At 40.9% G+C, this 20,589-nt stretch overlaps 1 protein-coding gene across 2 annotated transcripts; it reads right to left on the bottom strand.

Moving 5' to 3' along the window:
* Positions 1-686: 686 nt before the first annotated feature.
* Sell (selectin L) lies at positions 687-20,184 on the bottom strand. Of its 2 annotated transcripts, XM_021198405.1 has the most exons (9): positions 20,067-20,184; positions 19,136-19,217; positions 16,445-16,831; positions 15,830-15,937; positions 15,350-15,535; positions 12,530-12,715; positions 9,354-9,482; positions 5,392-5,410; positions 687-1,811 (listed from the first exon to the last, which is right to left on the bottom strand). In XM_021198405.1, the coding sequence occupies exons 1-9, from the start codon at positions 20,067-20,069 to the stop codon at positions 1,793-1,795; spliced, it is 1,119 nt and encodes a 372-aa protein (XP_021054064.1). In that variant the 5' UTR covers positions 20,070-20,184; the 3' UTR covers positions 687-1,792. The 2 variants fall into 2 exon arrangements, with proteins under 2 accessions (XP_021054064.1, XP_021054065.1); XM_021198406.1 differs by lacking the exon at positions 15,830-15,937.
* Between the last annotated feature and the right edge of the window lie 405 nt (positions 20,185-20,589).

Here is a 20,589-nt window from a genome sequence, read left to right as displayed (position 1 = left end):
CCTGCTAGTAGACACACAGGATGAAGGGGCTTTTGCAATTGCAATAGAATCAGAAGTGACTTTTTAAAAAAAATGTGGTCCTCTCTCTCTCTCTCTTTCTCTCTCTAACACACACACACACACACACACACACACACACACACACACATTTATTTCTCACCATTTGTTTGTTTGGTCTCACTATGTATCCCTGGCTGGCCTGGAACTCACTATCTAGACCAGGTTAGCCTTGAACTCACAGAGCTCTGGTTGCCTCAGCAAAGTTGTATAAGCAAAGTTCATGAGTTCCAGCTGTATACAGTCCTGTGGGCAAGGTCACATGAGTTTAGGCAAGGTCACGAGTTTAGGCAAAGTCACATGAGTTTTAGCTTGTACAGTGCTGAGGGCAGGGTCACATAAGTTCAAGCCATAGACAGTCAGGAGGATAACCGGAAACATCATCCAAATACTATTGGTAACTGATGGATAATCTGAAGCAAACCCACTCCATTTACACCTAGGAGGGTCACAAAAGACCATTCTGAGAATACATCCCTGTTGTGGAGGAACAGAGGTTAGAAGACTCTTGTCTTGCTTGCTTGGTGTTTTCTCACAAGCTCTCAGAAATCTCCTCACACAGCTTCATTCACTGACTTTGGTCAGACAAATTTACCAAGGGTCAGTTAACAAACTAGGAAAACCAAAGATCTAACACAGTCTCTCCCCTCAAGAAGGGCACAATTTTATCTAGGAAAAAGACAACATATATTCTGGTATACAAACAGACTAAGTAACATTTTTTTAAAAAAAAATCGGGCTGTATTTAAATGCATCATGTTATAAATCTTGAAGAGTGAAGCCAGAAAATGAGATAGCCTAGAGGTTGGGCAAGTTAAGAAGCAAGTTATAAAAAAAGTGGTAAGCATTGGGGGGCAGCTGTCCTGAATCTTAAAGAATAGAATTTAGGTATCTGAGTAGAAGATGTTAGGGAAAGAGAAGGGTGTCACTGCAGCCTGAGCCCAGGAGTCTTTCTACCTGTTGTCTTCATAACATCAGCTCCAAGACAGTGGGTTGTGTTATCATTGACTATTAATAATAGAACGTCAGAACACTGACTTCAAAGAACCCAGAGAGATCTAATAAAGAGAAGGGAAAACTCAAAACTAAAACTCAGTGCAGGAGATTTTCTCTTCTTTGATATTTGGGGGCTATCATTGGGTGCAGTGTGTAGAATTTAGCCACCTAAGAAAAGGAGATGGGGAAGGTTAATGTGAACAGCTGCAGTGGCTGTCACTCACAGATAGTGGGCCTACAGAGGGAGTATGACTTTTCCAACTTGAATAGAGCACTGTTCTTTGGAGGTGGAAAGAAAAAGTTTTTTTTTTTCAATGTTATCATAGGGTATGTACTATGTGCAAGGAGTCTGAGTTTTCAATTGCACATGAATCATATTTTCACTGTGTTTGGCATTAGCTTTGGTACTGAATTGAACTAGGAAACAAGAGTTAGGAAAGAGTAAAGGCAGATATCTTTATATTCTACAGTAACAGTTTTGCTTGTTCCTCCACAGAAAAGATGATAAAATACTGCTCTGTATAGACACACATTATGGGATAGGGTTAATGGGATGAATGAGCAAGAGGAAGTTAGGAGGAGTTGTTGGTCGTGTAGAAATCCTTCCAGATACATTGAGCAAACACTGCATCTCTAACGTGGGAGATGCCTGCATGTAAAATCTTCCTGGGAGGACTTGAAGTTATTTTCCAATGTTTTGTTTTTAGTATCTCATGGCTTTCCTTTCACAAAGGTTGAATCAGTATGGATCATCCATCCTGAAAGAGAAGCAACAGATTATACAATTAAACTAAAGAGCTTTTAAAAGTGGTAAAAACGAAATTATTAGTATTCCAGGTGAACATTCTCTAGGTGACAGAGACAAGGAAACCACAAACACTGAAGTGCTAGCACAGGAGATAGATAGCCACTAACGTGACGAAGAGAGCACGGAATGCTTCTAGTTCAAGATCGTGGACAAGGTGTGGAGCATTTAAAAAGAAACGTGGAAGAGACATTACAGCAACATTTTACACAGTCAAGTTAACGTTTTAAAGATTTATTTTGATTTTCATCGAGCGTGTGCGTGAGTGCGTGCGTGCGTGCATGCATATGTGCGTGCGTGCGTGCGTGCGTGCGTTCGCATGACTAAAGTTGCCTGTGTAGGTTTCTAGAGGGCATCAAATTTCCTGGAGCCAGAGTTACAGGCAGTTGTGAGCCACTCAGTGCAGATGCTGCAGACTGAGCTTGAGTTCTTTATGAGAGCAGCACACACCCTCAGCTGCTGAGTCAGCTCTCCAGCCCCTCTCTCCAAATAAATATTTTAATGTAAATGCTGATTCAGCCTGAAGTCCTGATTCTCTAAGAAGTATGATGTTCAGAGTGCTGGTCCCCAGATCACATCTGGTCATAGTTCTGCAATAATGCTCATTTCCATGTGGAACATCTGGAGGTTACTGCATGCTGATTTTACAATAGGAGATAAAATGTGAGGTCAGAGAAAATAAAAACTCAGGAAGAGAGTGGTATTGGTTCTGGATGCGAGATTCTGGTGGAGTATGGTTTAGAGAGAGATAAGGACGAATTTAGATTGATGAAATAGGTGCTACTCTGTTCTATGTCACAACTGTGCCATTCCTGGAAAGGGTGGAGGGGAACCATATTTCTGTGCCTTTGCACCTTTCAAAAGAAGAACCGGATTCGGAGGCTCTGGACTCATTCTGAACTGTCAGGGTAAACCACCGTGGCAGCTGCAAACTTGCTTGCCAGTGTAGAAATAAAAATGTTTCTGAAAGCAGAATCTCGCACATCCCCTCTCCTCTGAGGTTGGCATCGTATCCTGTGTACCATGGGTGTAGCTTTTACCCAGGTAGAATTTAGAAACCAGAAACCAAATGAGGTGATAAACAAAACCAGTTTGCAGAAGAGTCAAAATAACCAGCAAGAATCAAAACCACAAATGCCCAAGGAGTCATTCATTCATCAGCCAAACCCTAATAGGAATAAGAACAAAGACCTGTGAGAATCAACTTAGGTTAGAAAAAAAAAAAGAAAGTGGTACGGAGTTTAGTGAGATAGTGTTCATGCCCCCCCTTGGCTTGTTCTAGAGACACACCCTATTTCTTCCACCACACCCTTCCTCAGTGCCATCACACCATGGTTTAGTGTGAAAATAAGTCATTTTACTGGAAGAGGAGGGGCTCTGTAGTAAAACCCCTAACATAGAAGTAAATCAAAGAGCCCGGGATCTAGAATCATTAGAGTTACGGGGATGCTGTCTCTGGACGCTGGTGTTACAAGTCTCAGCCTTTCCCTTTATCCAGTGACTTCCCTTAAGCCACTGTCATTCCCCCTTCTGTTTCTTTACTGTTATTAAGCATAACAACACTCCCTATCTATACAGGGTTGTAGACAACACTTAATCACTTAAGACTCAAAACACTCAAAACCGTATGCAACATGGAATGTGTATTTGATAAAAGTTTGGTTTTATCTATTATTTATTACTGTAACTGTCACTGTCACAAGGCCTGTGGGTTATTTACCTAACTACAAAGCCAGTTTTAAGGTGATGTCCTCCATCTTTCAAGCCTAAAAATGTATGAAGTAGTACCACCTTAGTTAATCAGTGAGAGTAACTCCAGGTAGACAATCAGCTTCCAGGTTCTAGTACACCTAGTGGGGAAGCTAAAGACATGAGCTGGTGTGAGGACGATCGATTGCCTTCATTGCCCAGATCCTCAGTAGACCAGGGACTCTAGAAAAGTCTGCTCCTGGCCCGGAATTTGTTGTTAGCTGCATCTTCTCATGCCCATGTTTGAGTTACCTTCCTAGCCTGAACTCTTTGATGGTTCTCTCCCAGATTCTGCCTTTCTTGCAATGATTTTTCTTTTCATCAGTACAAAATCCATCAGCCATGACCATTTCTGCCTTTGATTGTTCTGCACTTCTAAATATTTCTATCTTCATTCCACAATTAGAGTAGAATTTCCCTGAGGTTAGAGTCAAGGACTCATTGCTCTGAGTGTCTCAGTTAAGCTTAGCATTGTTCTAATACAAAAAAAAAAAAAGTTCAATAAACAAAGATTAATTGAGTAATTGTCAATTACTCAAAAAAGTCAACAAACTGTTAAATTTAATAGACAATTTTATGCTAATTATTTTTGAGTAGCATCTCTGGCTGGGCACCGCATCCTTGAAATGAAGTGAACCACTTCCGTGCAGTAGCAATCAAAGCAGGTGTTTCTGCGGCCAGAACACAGCCCTGGGTAGAATATGCCCAAAGAACTTTCACTCAGCTGGTGGGAGCACAGAAGAAACCTTTACATCCTGTGGGTTTCCTGCTACAGAGATAGGGAGGCCAGCCCCCAAAGAGACCCTTTTCTTACTTGGACCCTATCTACACAATTACAGTAATGAAAACAGAGTAAAAAGACTCTACTGAGCCCATGTCCCCAACCCCATCACTCTCCCCCTCTTCGTGGCAAATTCTCAAGAGAGCAGAACATGTTCTGCCTCCAGCTGATTGTCCTAAATGGTTCCTCATCCTTACCCCAGCTGACATCTGTCTTTATCTAAATAGCCTTCCCACCGATGCCCTTAAATGTGCCCTCGGGAAATCTGATAGTTGCTCTGGCTGCATTTGAGATGGTTCCCACTCTTGTCACCCCAGCTCTTTTTCATCCTCCTCCATCTGTCTCTCTGGCCACTTCTTTTTGTCCTCCCTTTCTTCATTTCTGCTAGATAGGCCAGGAACTTCCATGTGTCTACATCTTGTCTTGACAATCTACATTATTACCCTACTTGAAGAGCTGCAGTGTTGAGAACCAACGGGCAAATACTTCTTTAGGGAAGTGGTGGGTAAGTTCCATACTCCACTGCCCTTTCTCATTTCTGAAGGCCAGCACTCATTAGAGTAGAAGTCATTCACCCTTCTGTGTTAAGACTGATGGCCTGCACCTGGACAGTTTCCTTTTACAATATGTTAGTTGTTGGAAATGCTTGTTGAATTGAATGTTTCTCAATTGTTAGATGTTGGTCCTGTAAGCTAAGACAAGAAGAAACGTAACAGCATGCTTCTAACCCTCAAGGAAAATTCAGAGACTACCAGGAAACATTCCCACCATATGAAATCTCCTTTCTTAATAGGCATATTATACATCCATCTGTTTCAGTCCACAGCATCAAAGCCACAAGATTTAATGGTGACCAGCACTCAGCAACCTTATCTGGAAATGCTATTTGTATGAGACCCTCAGGTAAATAACTACTGCAGGGTTTGTGTTCTATCTATAGTAGGAAGCACCCTAAGGAAAATAGAAGCAAACAGATGTGGAAATTCTTCATTGAAAAACTTACCTTTCTTGAGATTTCTTGCCTAAACACAGAAAAAAGAATAAAAAAAAAGTATCATCAAAAGGTAAACAATTTCAATGTGTTAAGTAAAGGATATGCCCACCTCCATAACTGTCTTTGGAAATACATTATGCATTTGGTAAGTGGGCACCCATCTGTGGCTAAGTGGATCTGGGGTACCAGTAAACGTTCAGAGCTGTAGCAGAACAGCATGATGCGCCTGCTTCTGGGGACTCCACTCTGCCTGCTGTGCTGCTCATGAAGCCAGAGCCTTGGCTGAACTCCCCACTGGTCTGGCCCAGTGTCCCAGTGTCCCAGGCACAGCTCATCCTCTTGCCAGCCCCTCCCTAAAGGACTTCAATGTCTCTCAGCTTCTCTTATGTGAGTCCTGAGAGTTTGACTTTGGTCTTATTAGTTGGAATCAGTGGGAGTCATGCAATCCAATTTGAGCAGCTTAATTTTCATACATTGTATGAGATCTTATATACAATTCATATGTCATAAATACTTCTGTTTCCCCTTTGAACACGCCACATGGAACTAGGTGTGAAAGCCACTTCCACCAAATGCATAGAACTCTGGAACCCACATTTCTGTGTCCAAACAAAAACCTTGGCTCCAACTTAGTTGTGCTTACTCAGTCGGGACTCTCCTCTAACTCTTTAGGTAATTTTTGTTGACTATAAAAGGTACATTTTATGAACCAAATCACGTTCTTTTTTCATAGAAGGAATGTAAATATTGCTCAACTAGTGGTGTGAAGAAATGAGTTCTGTAGAAACAGAAGAAAAAGAAATAGAAAGAAAGCTTTCTGAGAAAGAAGAATCCTTTGAGAGGGGGTGGCTTTGGTGTGTTTCAGTGGCTGTAAGCTGCTAGTCTAGAATTGTCCCACATAGATGTTAAATTCATTTTTTAAAAAAAGGGGGGGCATTTAAAATGTTTAGGCCATTGCTTGGCATATAATAGACAGTACTCAATTGTGGTTTTGATATTTTAAAGTTCTATAAAAGTTAGTCTTTCAAAATTTTGCTTGTAGATGATATGGATCAAATATATGGATCAGGTAGAATTAAGTTTGAGTCCATTTGTACATCTTCACAAATAAATATAAATATACATCTTCACAAAAAAATATATATCCTTTTAAGAACAATAAGAGTAATGACAATAGGTAAACAAAACCCAGAATCCTACTGAGGGATTTTCTTGTCCTACTAAGGGAATTTCTTGTCCTACTGAGGGAGTGTCTTTCTGAAGAAAAGAGAACTAAGAGAGAATGCATTCAAGTTCATGTACTGGACTAAACCAGTGTGCTGGGTCAGGTGGAAATTTCTTCCAACTGAGGAACAGCATTGCCTGATAGCCCTGAGAGCAAGTGCTTCTTAGGGGTGCTATTTCAGAGGAAAGAGCCACTTTTGCCTTGAGCTCCTGCTAAAGAGAGATTTTAGAGCTTGGCCTAAAAAATGCCATTGCCTTGGAGAATGAGAAAGGCTAGGAGTACCAAGTGTTTCTACCTGAGCCCATGGCCAGGGTCCTTGTTTGTGGACCCAGGAGAAGAATTAAAGGGAACCCAGAAGCCAAGACCATTAGGACATAGGCAGCCCCTGCACCAGGTTGTAGCATCCACCTGAGAGAAGAAAGCTTTGTCGCCCCGTCGGCCTTCATACTCTGAATTGTCACATGTCCCCTTTCCAATCTGATGAATGCAATAAAACTATAACATGTACATAATATGTATAGATATAGAATTATTATTTTCACTATGATTCTTATCAATGTATCTATTTAACATCTATGGGTTTATCTCAGGGACCTAGACCAGCATCTCTATAGAAAAAAAAAGGACATTATTCCTGTTGTAAAGAGTCATTTTATGGCTAAAATGTTTGAAGGACATAGCTAATCGCTTGCAAGCTTGAGAGATGAGTGGATGTTTCACGATTGAAGACCATTGAACCAAGCATAGTTACCTGAGTTTTCCCTCCAGAGTCAGTGGTCTCTGGGAACTGCTACTCCCTTTGGTGGCATAACTGTCACTAGCTCAAGTACCCGTTATCTGTTTCCTGTTTGCCCTACTCTGATTCCCACAGCAGGGGCATGCTGTTTTCTTGTTATCAGTTTGAGATCGTGTACAGAAATGACTGACTCCAAAGGAAAGACTTTAAAAACAACCTACTACTTTTCTCCTCCCCACCCATAAGGTAGCCTTAGCCAGCTAGCACCCACCAAATATGGGTAACTTTGACTAAATTCCTTTGTGATTACAGCTGCCTATGAAAAAGATGAAATGTGGAGATCCGTGTCCTCCTCTTTACTTATAACTCCTTGAAGTTACTGAGCTAACGGCCACCTTACTCAGGGAGCATGTGTAATGATTGCTTTGCCCACCCAAGGCAGCAAGACAGTTGGAGTGAGGTTTTGAAGTCTCAGTGAAAGGACTAATCAGTGGTGAAGAAAAAGGTCAATCTTGGTTATGATCTGGCGCTGCAGGCAATACTTAGTATAGTCCTGTGTGATGGCGGTATCCAAGGTCCATGGAATTTCCATCAACAAAAGAAAAGTTTGAACTGTTCAGTGTCAACACGTTATAGTTAATGGTATTCCTATGCATAGTGCATCCTCTATTATCTTATGGATTGGTTAAAAATGAATCGATCACCTCCTACTTTTAAATCGACAGAAGATCAAATCGTGGCGGAAGACTGTCAGACGGGTAGATGATTTTCTTTCAGTTGCCAGCGTGGGTGAGCTGGGAGACACAACGCACACTAGTGAATCTGATGGAAGGGAAATCTAAGTGGCCATCAGCTTCTACCACAGGAAGCAGCACAAAGGAGTCAGAAAGGTTACTCACAGTACCTGACCTTAATACAGGGGAATCTTTAAAGCTGCCAGGGTGTGTGAATTTTACAGTTTTGAGTAGATCTGCTAGATAGACATGGACAAATGTGGCAGTGCACACCCCAAACCTGCAGCAGACTGTGGGCCTGTGGCTGGTGTGTTAAGTTCACCTGAAGGCAAAGTCATATTCAGGAAGGAGGAAGAGGGCAAAAAGAATGTTCTGTTCTCATGCAGTGTTTATATACTTCCTGGATGACAGAGAATAAGATTTTGAGGAAGCTTTCCTTTCCCTCCTCTTTTTTTCTTCAAGTTTCTGCCTTATTGGATACTGGATATATGTATGTCTCTCTCTCTCTCTCTCTCTCTCTCTCTCTCTCTCTCTCTCTCTCTCTCTCTTTGTGTGTGTCTGTGTCTGTGTGTATACATATCATTAGGATGTGTATATATCCTCCACGGTAACCTAGTACACTATATATGTATATGTGTGTACACTACATATGTATGCATATGAATATAAAGAAATATATGTATAAATATGTATATGTTTACATATACCTATATATGGTATACTAGATCACAGTGGTAACCTCAGTGAATAGATTCTAGAAAGAATCCACAAAGATTTTTCCCAAGGGCAATGCAACCACCACATGTCAACACCCAGAAAGTTATGTGACTCTTAAAAAGATATTTGAAAATCTTAGACAATCATAGACTCTCTTCCTAATGCTATTGTAGTGCTAAGATCAAAGCTGTACAGGCTCATGGAAGACGGTGGCAATGCATACCCCTTCATACAGAAATAGGACCAAAGAGTCATTATAGTGTCTCATCTAGCCAAGTTCCTCATAGCAAGGTATCATGAAAAGGTCTGCCAACCATGAAACGTTGTCTGGGTCTTTTAAATGGAGGTGTACATAAGGCCCAATCTCTCTAGGGACTTATGCCTACAGAGCACAGAAGTCACTTGGCACCTGCTTCAGCTAAATCTCTTGCACTTTATTTCCTGTGAGGGTCTCTCTCTCTCTCTCTCTCTCTCTCTCTCTCTCTCTCTCTCTCTCTCTCTTTCTCTCTCTCTCTCCACTTGAAAACTGTTTTACTTTGATGTTATTGAACACACCTACCTTTTTTTAACCGCCTTGCCAGCCAAATGATAAACGCCAGCCCCGAGAATGCGGTGACCATGACGGCTACAGGAATGAAGAGGGGGTTGTAGTCGTCTTCTTTGATCTTTGAGAAACTTCTGTTTGTCTCTGAAAGAGGAATCAGTAAGGCATATAGCATGAGCCACAGAATTATTTTCTTAGTCAAGCTCATGATAGTTGACATTCTGGTCTTCTGATATCCCCCAACAGTAACATATACAACACATGAGGGGAGTAACATGGGAAGGCCCACGGTATGTATACACCTGGACTGGCCTCTAGCCTTCTGCCTATGGGGTCACAGTTCTCAGATCTGTGACTCATGGAGGTCCTGGGGATGTGTCTCAAAACTCAAACAAGAAGTAGTCATCATGGTATTTTGTTCCTGGTCTTATTTAAAGGTTGATATCTGAGCTCAGAGAAGAGCTAGAAAGCTTACTAAACTGTAAGGAAAATGAAGTCAACGATCTGAGCTGGGTAACTTGTTGATCAAAGGAAGCTGCTTCTACTACTTACATGGAACAAGATACACAAAACTCTTATTTTTTTTATGCCCAGGGTCTGCAATGATCTATAGCGATGCAGTTGGACCCCTGCCCTTCATTTCTACTCAAATAAACTAAAAGGCCATTTCTACATACCCCTTTGGATATACAAACCAGGTTGGCTTACAGTCTCTTATTGAAAAATACTAATTTGAAAAAAAATCTATCTTCTGATACCTCCAGGTGAAGGAATCTACTTTTATGTGTTGGCAGCTGTTGGTTTGCTAAAGATGAGGAAATGAAAGCTAGGTCGGTTGGAAAGGAAATGTATTTGATGAGGCTGGCATACAGCCTTGCTGTAATGTCCTCTTTACCACCTTCCTGCTCCCTGCCCCCACTCTACTCCAAACACCCAGAGTTCTTCTTTGACAGCTTCTTCATGGCCTATCACTTCTATATTCTGTGTAGATGGTATACATTAGGCAGACACTGGTAGCTGCTAGGTCATATGCTAACTTAACAAACAATTATTTTGTCACTTTTTTTTTCATGTACTCTGGTGCAGGGTGTATACATAAAGATGAGGAAGCTGTGGTCCTTCCCACGCATGGACAGAGTGGGGAGACATCAGCTTGGGATACTAGAGAATGGTTCATTTGTTGGGAGTTAGGGAGTCACTGGTGAGCTTAGAGGACACATTGTTAAAAGACTAACAGGGAAATAATAAACTTGTGACAGAATAGAAGACATGGGTCATACATAAATATGTCAATGGGCTTACACTTTAAAGTAATAGGAGAGTTGAGAGAGAAAATAATTATCATGAAAGAAGAGCCTAAGAACAGGCAAGGATTTTATAGTACATGACTGCACATACATTTCTTTCTTAGGCCACATGTATTGAGGGAAATGGGACGTAAATGTTTGTTTTCTCTTTCCTGTCTTCCACTAGTCAATCAGCTCCAGCTTTAAGCCTTCAGTATTTCTGAGTAAGATTACTCACGCTGACATATTGGACTAGGACTAGACCAGATGCCAGATGATTCGCAGACAGTTTTTCTCTCGCCAATTAAGTCAGTTCCTTCTGAACAGGTGAAGGTACAAGCAGAAGTAAAACTGAAGTTGGCCAGGGGGTGACTGCATTCCATCATGCCCAGATCGGGTGCTGCTAGAGGTGTGCACTGAGTCACTGCAGGGAGGACATAACACAACACAGCAGTCAGGACCAAAGGCAGTTTTCACCTTCTTATTACCATCAATTAATCGTGCATAATGATCGATTCCATTATGGCATTTTCAGAGATGGTGTACATATCTTTGGTCATCTTTGCACCACCCCCTTTAGCCTCTCCCATCTCCCTCCCAGTCTCATTGCCAATCCTGAAGCTTTTTGTTTCAGTATGGTTTTAACTTTTATGGGGGTTGAGTAATGTATGTGTGTGCTGCACAGAATTATCTGGAAAGGAAATGCCACGGGGTAATGAGCCACATGGCATGAACCAACCCAGGTCCTTGGGAGGAGCAAGTGCTTTTAAATACTGATTCTTCTTTCCAGCCCCTATTACACGGTTTTGACCAGAGCCTCCAGACTTTATCATTGAAATCATTCATACAAATCTAGAAATTTCTAACTTGTAGGAATTACTTAGGACAGTGCTTTCAGACTTGTGATATGGAGTAATAACTGGTCAGAGATAGAGACAACAAGGCATTGACAGCCCATGGTGGTATAGGGTAGCCATTCCAAAAGGCTGTCCCAGCGTGGTAACATGCAAGACTGCTGGAAATGTCATACCATACAGCCTTAGACTCAAGAGGCAGACTCTGGCGTGAGACATGCTCAGTGATCACAAAGCTTTCAGCCTTCTCCTTAAGCAGTTTTGACAGACACCCCCACTCCCTGAAGCAGGCTTAACACTGATACAATTCATTAGTTACATCAATTCTGTTCCATGATGTCAATGATGGATTTTGTTTTCCTTTAGAGAATTAAACTAGGGAGTGAGCTAGAAATATACATGTAAAAAGCCTATCCAGAACTTCACAGTTACCAGGGTTTTTTTTTCCCCCATCATCTATGTGTGATAAACCCTGTCAGTCAAGAAAGGATGAAAACCCACTCGATTGCAAATGAAAACAATCAAGAGTGGGGCTTTGTTTTTCGCAGAAGTTGTTATTCTCCTGAGAGCTCACACTGGAGAAAAACAAAGAAAAGATGACTTTAAGAACCTACCAACTGAAGTGACCAAGAAAGACCTGAAAATCCCCTGAAAGAAACTTGTTGGTGCTAAGTTGGGCACCACATAAAATGGATGTCATTGAAGGAGAGGAACCAAAGTTCAACTGGGGTTCATCAAGGCTTTATGTGATAACAATGAGGAAAAAAAATAAGATGCAGAGTATAACTTCAATGTAATACTATAAATCAGATTATAAAATGCCAGATAAGTTCAAAGACTTTTGGTTTTGTTTAGCTAGGTTTAGTTTGGGTTGGTTTGGTGTTTTGCATTTCATTTTAGTGAGAGAGAAAAAAAAAACTTTTGAAAAGCATCAAACTACAACCCGAATCGGGTTAAATTATACAGCAACGGAAGAAACAGACTACTAGGCAAGACTCCCCTGAATTCTCACAGCCTTGCCACAACAAAGATCCACTCTAAAGTCACTCACCTTGGCAGACTGGCTCTGGAGATGACCAGTTTCCAGAAGCTCCACACTGTGTTTCTGCAGTCCCAAGTGGCTCTCTTCCCTCAGAGCACTTGAAAGCACACCTGGACTGGAAGCTGAAGTTTCCCAAGGGATGGATGCAGTCCATGGTACCCAACTCAGGGGCTTCCAAAGGCTCACACTGGACCACTTTCATGGAGAGAGAAGCAGGATTGAGAAGAGTTATGAGGATTCGATGGAGTTGAGTCTTGTTTCTGCTACTTGATAACTGTTTGTCTGTATTGGGGATCCAAAGAAATATTGTGGGAAGAAATGGTCTCTGAACTTTGCTTTGAAGATAATCAGGTGTGTTGTCCATGTGCTGAATCAAGAGAGAAGTCCATAAGCAAAGCCAACAGAGCACAAATTCTGTGTGGAAAGTAGAAAACTGCCAAAATGTTGATGTTGCTATAAAGACAGTCGGGGCAGATTGTGGGGTGTGTTTAGAGATAGAGGAGCAAAGAAAAAAAAAAAACTCATTCTTTTCATTCTAACAATGACCATTTGTTTTGTATCAAGCATCATTTGGGAACTTAATGAGCTCAAATTTGACCGAGATAAATGGTAGGAATAAACTAAAGAGTGAATGGTCATCTGTGTTTGGTGTGTTCTGACTATCTTTTAATTGGTCAGCTTGCCTGCTGTATGAGTAACTTCTTTGAAGGGACCACAGCAGTAACAGCGGAAAGGTAAGGAGGGCAAAGGCAAGAGACAAGTAGGAGAGAAACTGGAGAAGTAACAAGTTATAAAACGTAATTAACAAGGGAGCTAGTTGAGAAGAAGAAGGAGCTTGGCAGACATGGGATGGGGGGGAGGGGGTGAATATATTCACCGTGCATTATATACAAGTGTGATAGTGCCAATTTTTTAAGTAATAAAAAATATTTTATTGAATTGTACATGTATGGGTGTTTTGCCTGCATGTATATGTGTGTACTATTTCTGTGCCTGGAGCCCTATGAGGCCAGAAGATGGCATTGTATCATCTGGGGTGGAGTCAGAGATGTCTGTTAGCCACCAGGTGGTTACTGGGAATAGAACTCAGATCTGTCTGTAAGAGCAGCCAGTGCACTTAAGGTAATCTATCTCTTCAGCCCCATAAAATAAAGTTTTGAAAATTGAATTATCAAGTGTTATCTTACACAAGTACTGGAGTAGGGTGGCAGAGTTTCACACCATTTCTTGTGTCATTTCCATGGAATGTAATTACAGCCACAAAAAAGAAAAAAAAAACTGACTGGAGACACTTGACTTGTAGACATCCAAACAATATCCTTAGCATATTCGGAGGTCATGGCTAAAAACAGATTTGTTAATCCAAAGACCACATAGGTATATACATCCATAAAATTCAGAAAATTTGAAGAAGGAAATAAACCAAATCAGAACCATAGAAAAGACAGATGCTGACACTGAGTTTATGAGCTTGGATAAGTACAAATGAAAGAACCCAGAAGTCACTATAGTCAATCAGAAGCCGCCAGCTGGTGGTGGCATATGCCTCCAACCCCAGTCGAATCTCTGAGTTAGATGCCAGCCTGGTCTATAGAGGAAGTTCTAGGACTGCCAGGGCCACACAGAGAAACACTGTCTTGAAAACAAAAGACCAAAACCCAAACCAAAACAAAGAAGACAGTCAGAAAAAGAATATGATGGAAATCAAGAAAGCAAGCATGATGTTTAAAGGGGAGTAAACTAAAGACCAGACCAAGGATGTGATGGAGGTAACATTCTGGGGAAGGGCCACAGTTTCAGAGATAAGTGAATTAGTCAGATGTAGTCTAGTTGGTTAATACTGAAATTAATTTTTGTTTCAGTCCTTTATTCCTTAAAGATATTACTTTTCTTCTTCTTCCAATTTTCCATTGTGTGCAGCAGACATATCAAAACACATTTTGAAACTCAGTCACATTCTGAAGATTTGATGTGCTTTTCCATAGCAGTTGGCTGAGCCTGAGCCTCTCTCTTTGTGCATGTGTATTCTCTCATTTCCGGTATCTCCCACAGCATCTCTGAGTGACTTCCTAGGGCTCCGATTACTCCACCCTCTCTTTCTTGGCTATCCTAGCAGTGGTCCTTTGTGCTGTTTCTAGGATAGTTGCCCTCAGTGCTGGCAGTAAGATACCAAGTGACCATTCATTGCAAATAAAGGACATGTATTTTATTAGGGGACCTCGCCACATGCTTATTCCTGTTCTTCTCATTTTCCTTCAAACTTGATCCCTGAACATGAATAGTTTCTATTAAATACATATTCCATAAGTACAGAATCTATAATGATTTGCTTCTGTATTCTCCAGAAATACCCAACCAAAAGAAGTGTGTAGGATTTGTTATTAAATAACTCTGGCATAATCTGTGTATCAGATGTTTGTCCTTTTACTTTTCCTTGTCACATCTGTCTATAGATGAGCAGGAATACCTTCCAGATACCTCCCTCTCCTAGGAAGAAATAGAATTGTTTCTATCCAACCTCATAGTTCTTAATCCTGCAAGCTCAGTAGACTATGACATCCTTGATGTAAGGGTCTACAATACCCCATTTCTTACTGTAACCTACTCAGCTTTGACAAATCTCAACACATTGTGCTTTGTGGTGCTTCAAACCACTTGTGAAGTAAATTGAAACTTCATGCTGACTTGGGAAATCTTTACAGGAAGACATTATTGTGAAAGTTTAGCTTTCTGTTCTGAACTTCCCATTTCTTAGAACTGCTAATATTGATTTGTCCCAACTGGTATTATTTCGTCCCAACAACAAAGATCCACTCTAAAGTCACTCACCTTGGCAGACTGGCTCTGGAGATGACCAGTTTCCAGAAGCTCCACACTGTGTTTCTGTAGTCCCAAGTGGCTCTCTTCCCTCAGAGCACTTGAAAGCACACCTGGACTGGAAGCTGAAGTTTCCCAAGGGATGGATGCAGTCCATGGTACCCAACTCAGGGGCCTCCAAAGGCTCACACTGGACCACTTTCATGGAGAGAGAAGCAGGATTGAGAAGAGTTATGAGGATTCGATGGAGTTGAGTCTTGTTTCTGCTACTTGATAACTATTTGTCTGTATTGGGGATCCAAAGAAATATTGTGGGAAGAAATGGTCTCTGAACTTTGCTTTGAAGATAATCAGGTGTGTTGTCCATGTGCTGAATCAAGAGAGAAGTCCATAAGCAAAGCCAACAGAGCACAAACTCTGTTCAGCAGTGCTAAGCTATTATGGGTCTTATGAATGCCAGCAAGAACAAACAAAAAAACAAATGAAGCTTACCATACTGACACTGCGGCCCATAATACCCTCCATCACAGATGCAGGTGTGATTGTTGATAGTTTCCACACATTCTCCACGGCCATTGCAAGACCCTGGCTGGCAAGAGGCTTTAAGCAGATTACACAAAGACATTTTAATGTGATTACATCCATAGTCCCTTCTTCGCACAAAGAACATTTTTGTTTGACACTATTATAATGAACGAGAAAGATTTGCTTAAGTATTCATAACATTTTTGCATAACACATGCTATACTTTTTATTTATAGATACAGTAGCCATTTGGCTGTAGACATTTGTCTGCTTTTAGAATGAATTAACTCACAGTAATTGTCTATATGATTAGGAGGTGTTAGAGAAAAGCCCTTAAAAAACCACCTAGCTCCCAGCATCCTCTTTCTGTCTCTCCTTGAGGCACAGGCTGTCCACCCATATTCCCCACATAACACACAACCTGGACAGAACTTTGTTTAGTTGCTGTGTACTTGCAGATTGCCCAGAGGTGCTATGCTTAAGGCTTAGTTAGGATTATTTTAGAATGAATAGCAGTTTCTGGGTTATGAGTCTTATTACTCTAACTCTGGTGCTCCCACATCAGCATAGGACCCTGCCTACCTGTATAGCAGAGAGCTGCCTTTCGTTTGTGACAGGCGTCATCATTCCATTTCCCAGAGTCTCGTTCCCTCTTGATATAGATCTCCACACAGTCCTCCTTGGACTTCTTGTTGTTGGGCTCCCCAGCACCCCAGTTCTCTGCTTCTTTAGTGAGAGTTTTGTTGGTTCCCACCCAGGTCCACATTTTTCCAATTTTCCTGATTCCTATCCAGTAGTAATAAGGGTTTTTGGGTAATGTCTTCTCTAAATACTCAATTTCTCTCTTGTTTTGTATGGCAACTAAATCTGTGTAACTTTGCTTGCAGAACTTTCTAGCATTTTCCCAGTTCATGGGTTTTTCAGAATAATGGTAAGTCCAACAGTGAGTTCCATGGTGTGTCAGGAAATCTGAAAAATAGCAGCAGAAATATGATGCATCATAGTGTTCTAGGACCAGTCACAGGTGCAGGTTGCACGCCACTTAGAGATGAGGGACCAAGACTGCAGGAGAATAGGTGAGAGTTTCAGGGTCACTGCATTAACTGTTGGCAGCCTTGGATCAGAATCTAGACTCTCTCTCTTTTTGAAAAGATATAGAATTGTTTTTTAATCAAGGATTATTATATATAAATATATCTTAGCAGATTTATTTTAATGAAAGATCTTCCTCAAAATTCTTTGAAGTGTAATTTATCCAATCTACTTTAGAAATGTGTGTCACTAAGAATTAATTAAAGTATAATTTAATACAGCTTTAAAATCCACACTATACTTTTTAATCCTGGGATAACTTCCTAAAGGCCAATATTTATTACTGTTATTATATGTCACAGTACACATACAAAATTTCTCATTTAAGTAAAATAAAATAGGGTCAGGAAGAACACTGACATAATTTTAAATACTTTATTGTAACATAAAATGTATTCTATTGTAGAAGAAGCTGCCCTGAGAATGCCTCAATACATAGACTGTTTGTATATCTAAACTCATAGTACAGAAAGAACAACATACATAAAGATGATCCAAAAGACACACAGTTGGTTTCATCATGTTCTAAATACAAAGATACTTAAGTAATAGTGCCTAATTAACAACTGGGCCTTCAGGCATAAGGGGTTTGAAGCAACTAAGTAAAACACATGATTGTGCACAAGGACCTTGATGACACTGGCCATTCTAAGAATGGCATGATCTATGTGAAGTATGATTTTACAGTAGGATAAAAGATTTCATAGCCATCAGCTCATTGAGGTTTTTTTTTTTTTTTGTGAGACAGGGTTTCTCTGTATAGTCCTGGCTGTCCTGAAACTCACTTTGTAGACCAGGCTGGCCTCGAATTCAGAAATCCGCCTGCCTCTGCCTCCCAAGTGCTGGGATTAAAGGCGTGCGCCACCACGACTGGTGAGTTTTTACTTCATAAGATGAGTACTATAAAGACATATCAAAAATACCTTCTAAATATTTATGCTTAAGTCAATCATCCTGAGCTGCTCTCTACCTGGGTGAGAGAAATTGCTTTTTGAAGTAGATAGCAGCCAATGGAGTGATGCATAGCTGTTAAATGCTGAGAATTAGAGACTCAGCCCTAAGTGGAACACTTATATTAACCCCTCATCCACCAAGACTCATTGCAGAAAAGACACAAAGACTGGGAAGGGGTGCTGGGGAATATGGGAGTACTGTCTTCTGGACATGCCATGGTTAACACAATTTTGAACTCATAGCAGTTGTGATTATCTGCAGCTGCATAAGACCTACACGAAGATCAAGTGTAGATGGGGTAGGGGATCTCCAGGCCCCACCCCTTACTCAAGAGCTATTGTCAGTTAATTGTTTCTGGGGGAGGGAGAATCATTCTTTTTGAAGGTGTGGCCACAGCTAGGTTTCTCATGCACCAGTGGATGGTCCACACCTATGAGCAGTGCTAACTGGATTTAGCAGGTTATCAAAAACAAAAGGAAGAAAGACAGAGACAGGAAGTTGGGAGGGGTGTTGGGGGGTACATGGGGTAGTTGAAGGGGGAAATGACATATAGTTATGATCATACTTTACTGTACATGTATGAAACTCTTAAAAGCAAAGAAAATTTTAAAAAACAAAGAGAGGGTGTGTTCACTTGTTCTGAGCTGAAAGTCCAGGTGAGAGAAGGAGACACAAGTTAGCTCAGACAATGGTTTAAAATGTTAAAATTTATTGATGAAGAGCCTCTAAGGCTTAAGCACAAAACATGTAACATCAAAAGAAAGACACAAAGGCCCCTAAAATGAAAATAAAACCCCAGCCCTCAGGCAGCTCACGCTCTGGACTGTGGAAGTTCATTTTGGGCACAACAGACTATTAATAGAAAGTGAAATGTAAAATAAGCATCACGTGCCTTATTAGAGGTTTGTCAATTAACTATACTCCTTCCTAACAGAGGACTATTGTGCAGCTATCAGGATTTGGGCGTATCACTAGAGAATGTCAATGCTAAGCTGGTATTAGGGGGACTCAGAGAAGTACTGAGGGTCAGAGAAAGAATGACAGTCCTTAAAAGAATCAATAGCCAAAAATAAAAAAATATAAAAACAAAAAAACAAAACACAAAAGCAACAAAAAAGAATTAATAGCCACCTACCTGATTGTGTTCCCTGCAACTATATACTTTCAATGAATATTTAAGGAACGAACAATCACTGCCTAAGGCTTAGCCAAAAACAAATGACATACCACAAAAGAGCAGTGTCCAGACCCACAGCTTGAGGATGCTCCATGAGCCCCAATGAGTACCCTGACATCTCCATGGAAACACCTGTAAATGAAGTGCAAAATATTTAAACTCTGAACTGAAAACTTATATCACCATGAGGCAGTGCCCTGCCTGCCTTTTCTTCAAATCACAGATAAAGCCCATCAGCCCAGTCTCTACCTTATCCAAGGTAAACTATTTGGGGAGGGGGTCATGGCTGAAAATGATGACATCTAATTCATTACACACTGGTACACTACTTTATTTCATTTTCCTTCCAGATTTCAGCCCCAAGTTGTTGATTATGATTGATGTGATGTTTTCCTATATTTCAGTATTCTTTGTACCTACTTTTCGACTGAGCTTTAAATCAAACCAAATCTTTTTGGTTTTTTAGTGCTCTTGTTTTTAATGCTCTTGAGGTCTAATGAACCAGTGACGCTCACATTTGCCTTTCACACTGGGTCATGAAGGAGCCATACCTCAAATATGTGAATGAATGATGTAGGCAGAAGCCAGGAAAGGCAAGCATTGTTTTATTTTTTTTTTCAAGTAAGAACAGCATTTTGAATAACAAACAACAAAGTCATAGGCTTTCTGCACATCTTAAAACTGTAGTTTTGGATATATGTCACTCCCCAAGGAGTCAGTCTGTATCACCAAAAAGGTCTAAGCTCATCTCTGCCCCTTCCAGCATTCCATCAAAGCAAACACCAAGGGAGAAACTCAGCAAGAAAGAGTCTCGAGTCATTTTCTTAAGACAACATGCATAGGGTTTTTTTTTTTAATTCTTGTTTGTTTCTATATTTCTTAAAAGCAGAAATGATAGCTTCTTGCCCCTTGCCACCTGCCTCTTCAACCCCAAGGAAAAATTTGAATATCTAGAGATCTCTTATAGGTTGGGATGCTCACCATGGCTTGCTGTGGGTCTCTCTTCAAGTCCCTCTGCAGGCCTCAGCCTCCTGCACCTGGGGCTCAGTGTTCTTGCACAAGGAGGGCGGGCTGCGCTCAGGAAGAATGTGCCAATGTCACCAGTGGGGTTTGCTTTCTTTCATTTCTCCAACCCAGCCTCACATACTCCTCCCCCATTTCTTCCCCTTTCTCTCTCTCTCTCTCTCTCTCTCTCTCTCTCTCTCTCTCTCTCTCTCTCTCCCCATCCCCACCCCTTTCCTAATCTGGGCTCAATCATTTAATCATTTGCCCCAGAACACAGTAGCTGACCAGAAGATATGCCCCCTGCTCAGGATATTCCCAGTTTAGAAGAAGAAAAGGAAAGGGAGAGATATTGTAATTATATAATCCCCCAAATTAAAAAAAAAAAAATAGAAAAAAAAAGAAGCAATGGCAACTGGATTCTTCCTCACATCCTCCTAGTCATTTCTGGTTACCTATGCCTCTCCCTTCCCTTCTTCCTTCCCTTCCCTTCCCTTCCCTT

The sequence above is a fragment of the Mus pahari genome, chromosome 5 (assembly GCF_900095145.1).
Source record: "Mus pahari chromosome 5, PAHARI_EIJ_v1.1, whole genome shotgun sequence".
Classification (NCBI taxonomy): domain Eukaryota; kingdom Metazoa; phylum Chordata; class Mammalia; order Rodentia; family Muridae; genus Mus; species Mus pahari.
Note: the sequence above shows the minus strand (reverse complement) of the source record. Positions and strands in the feature narration are given on the sequence as shown.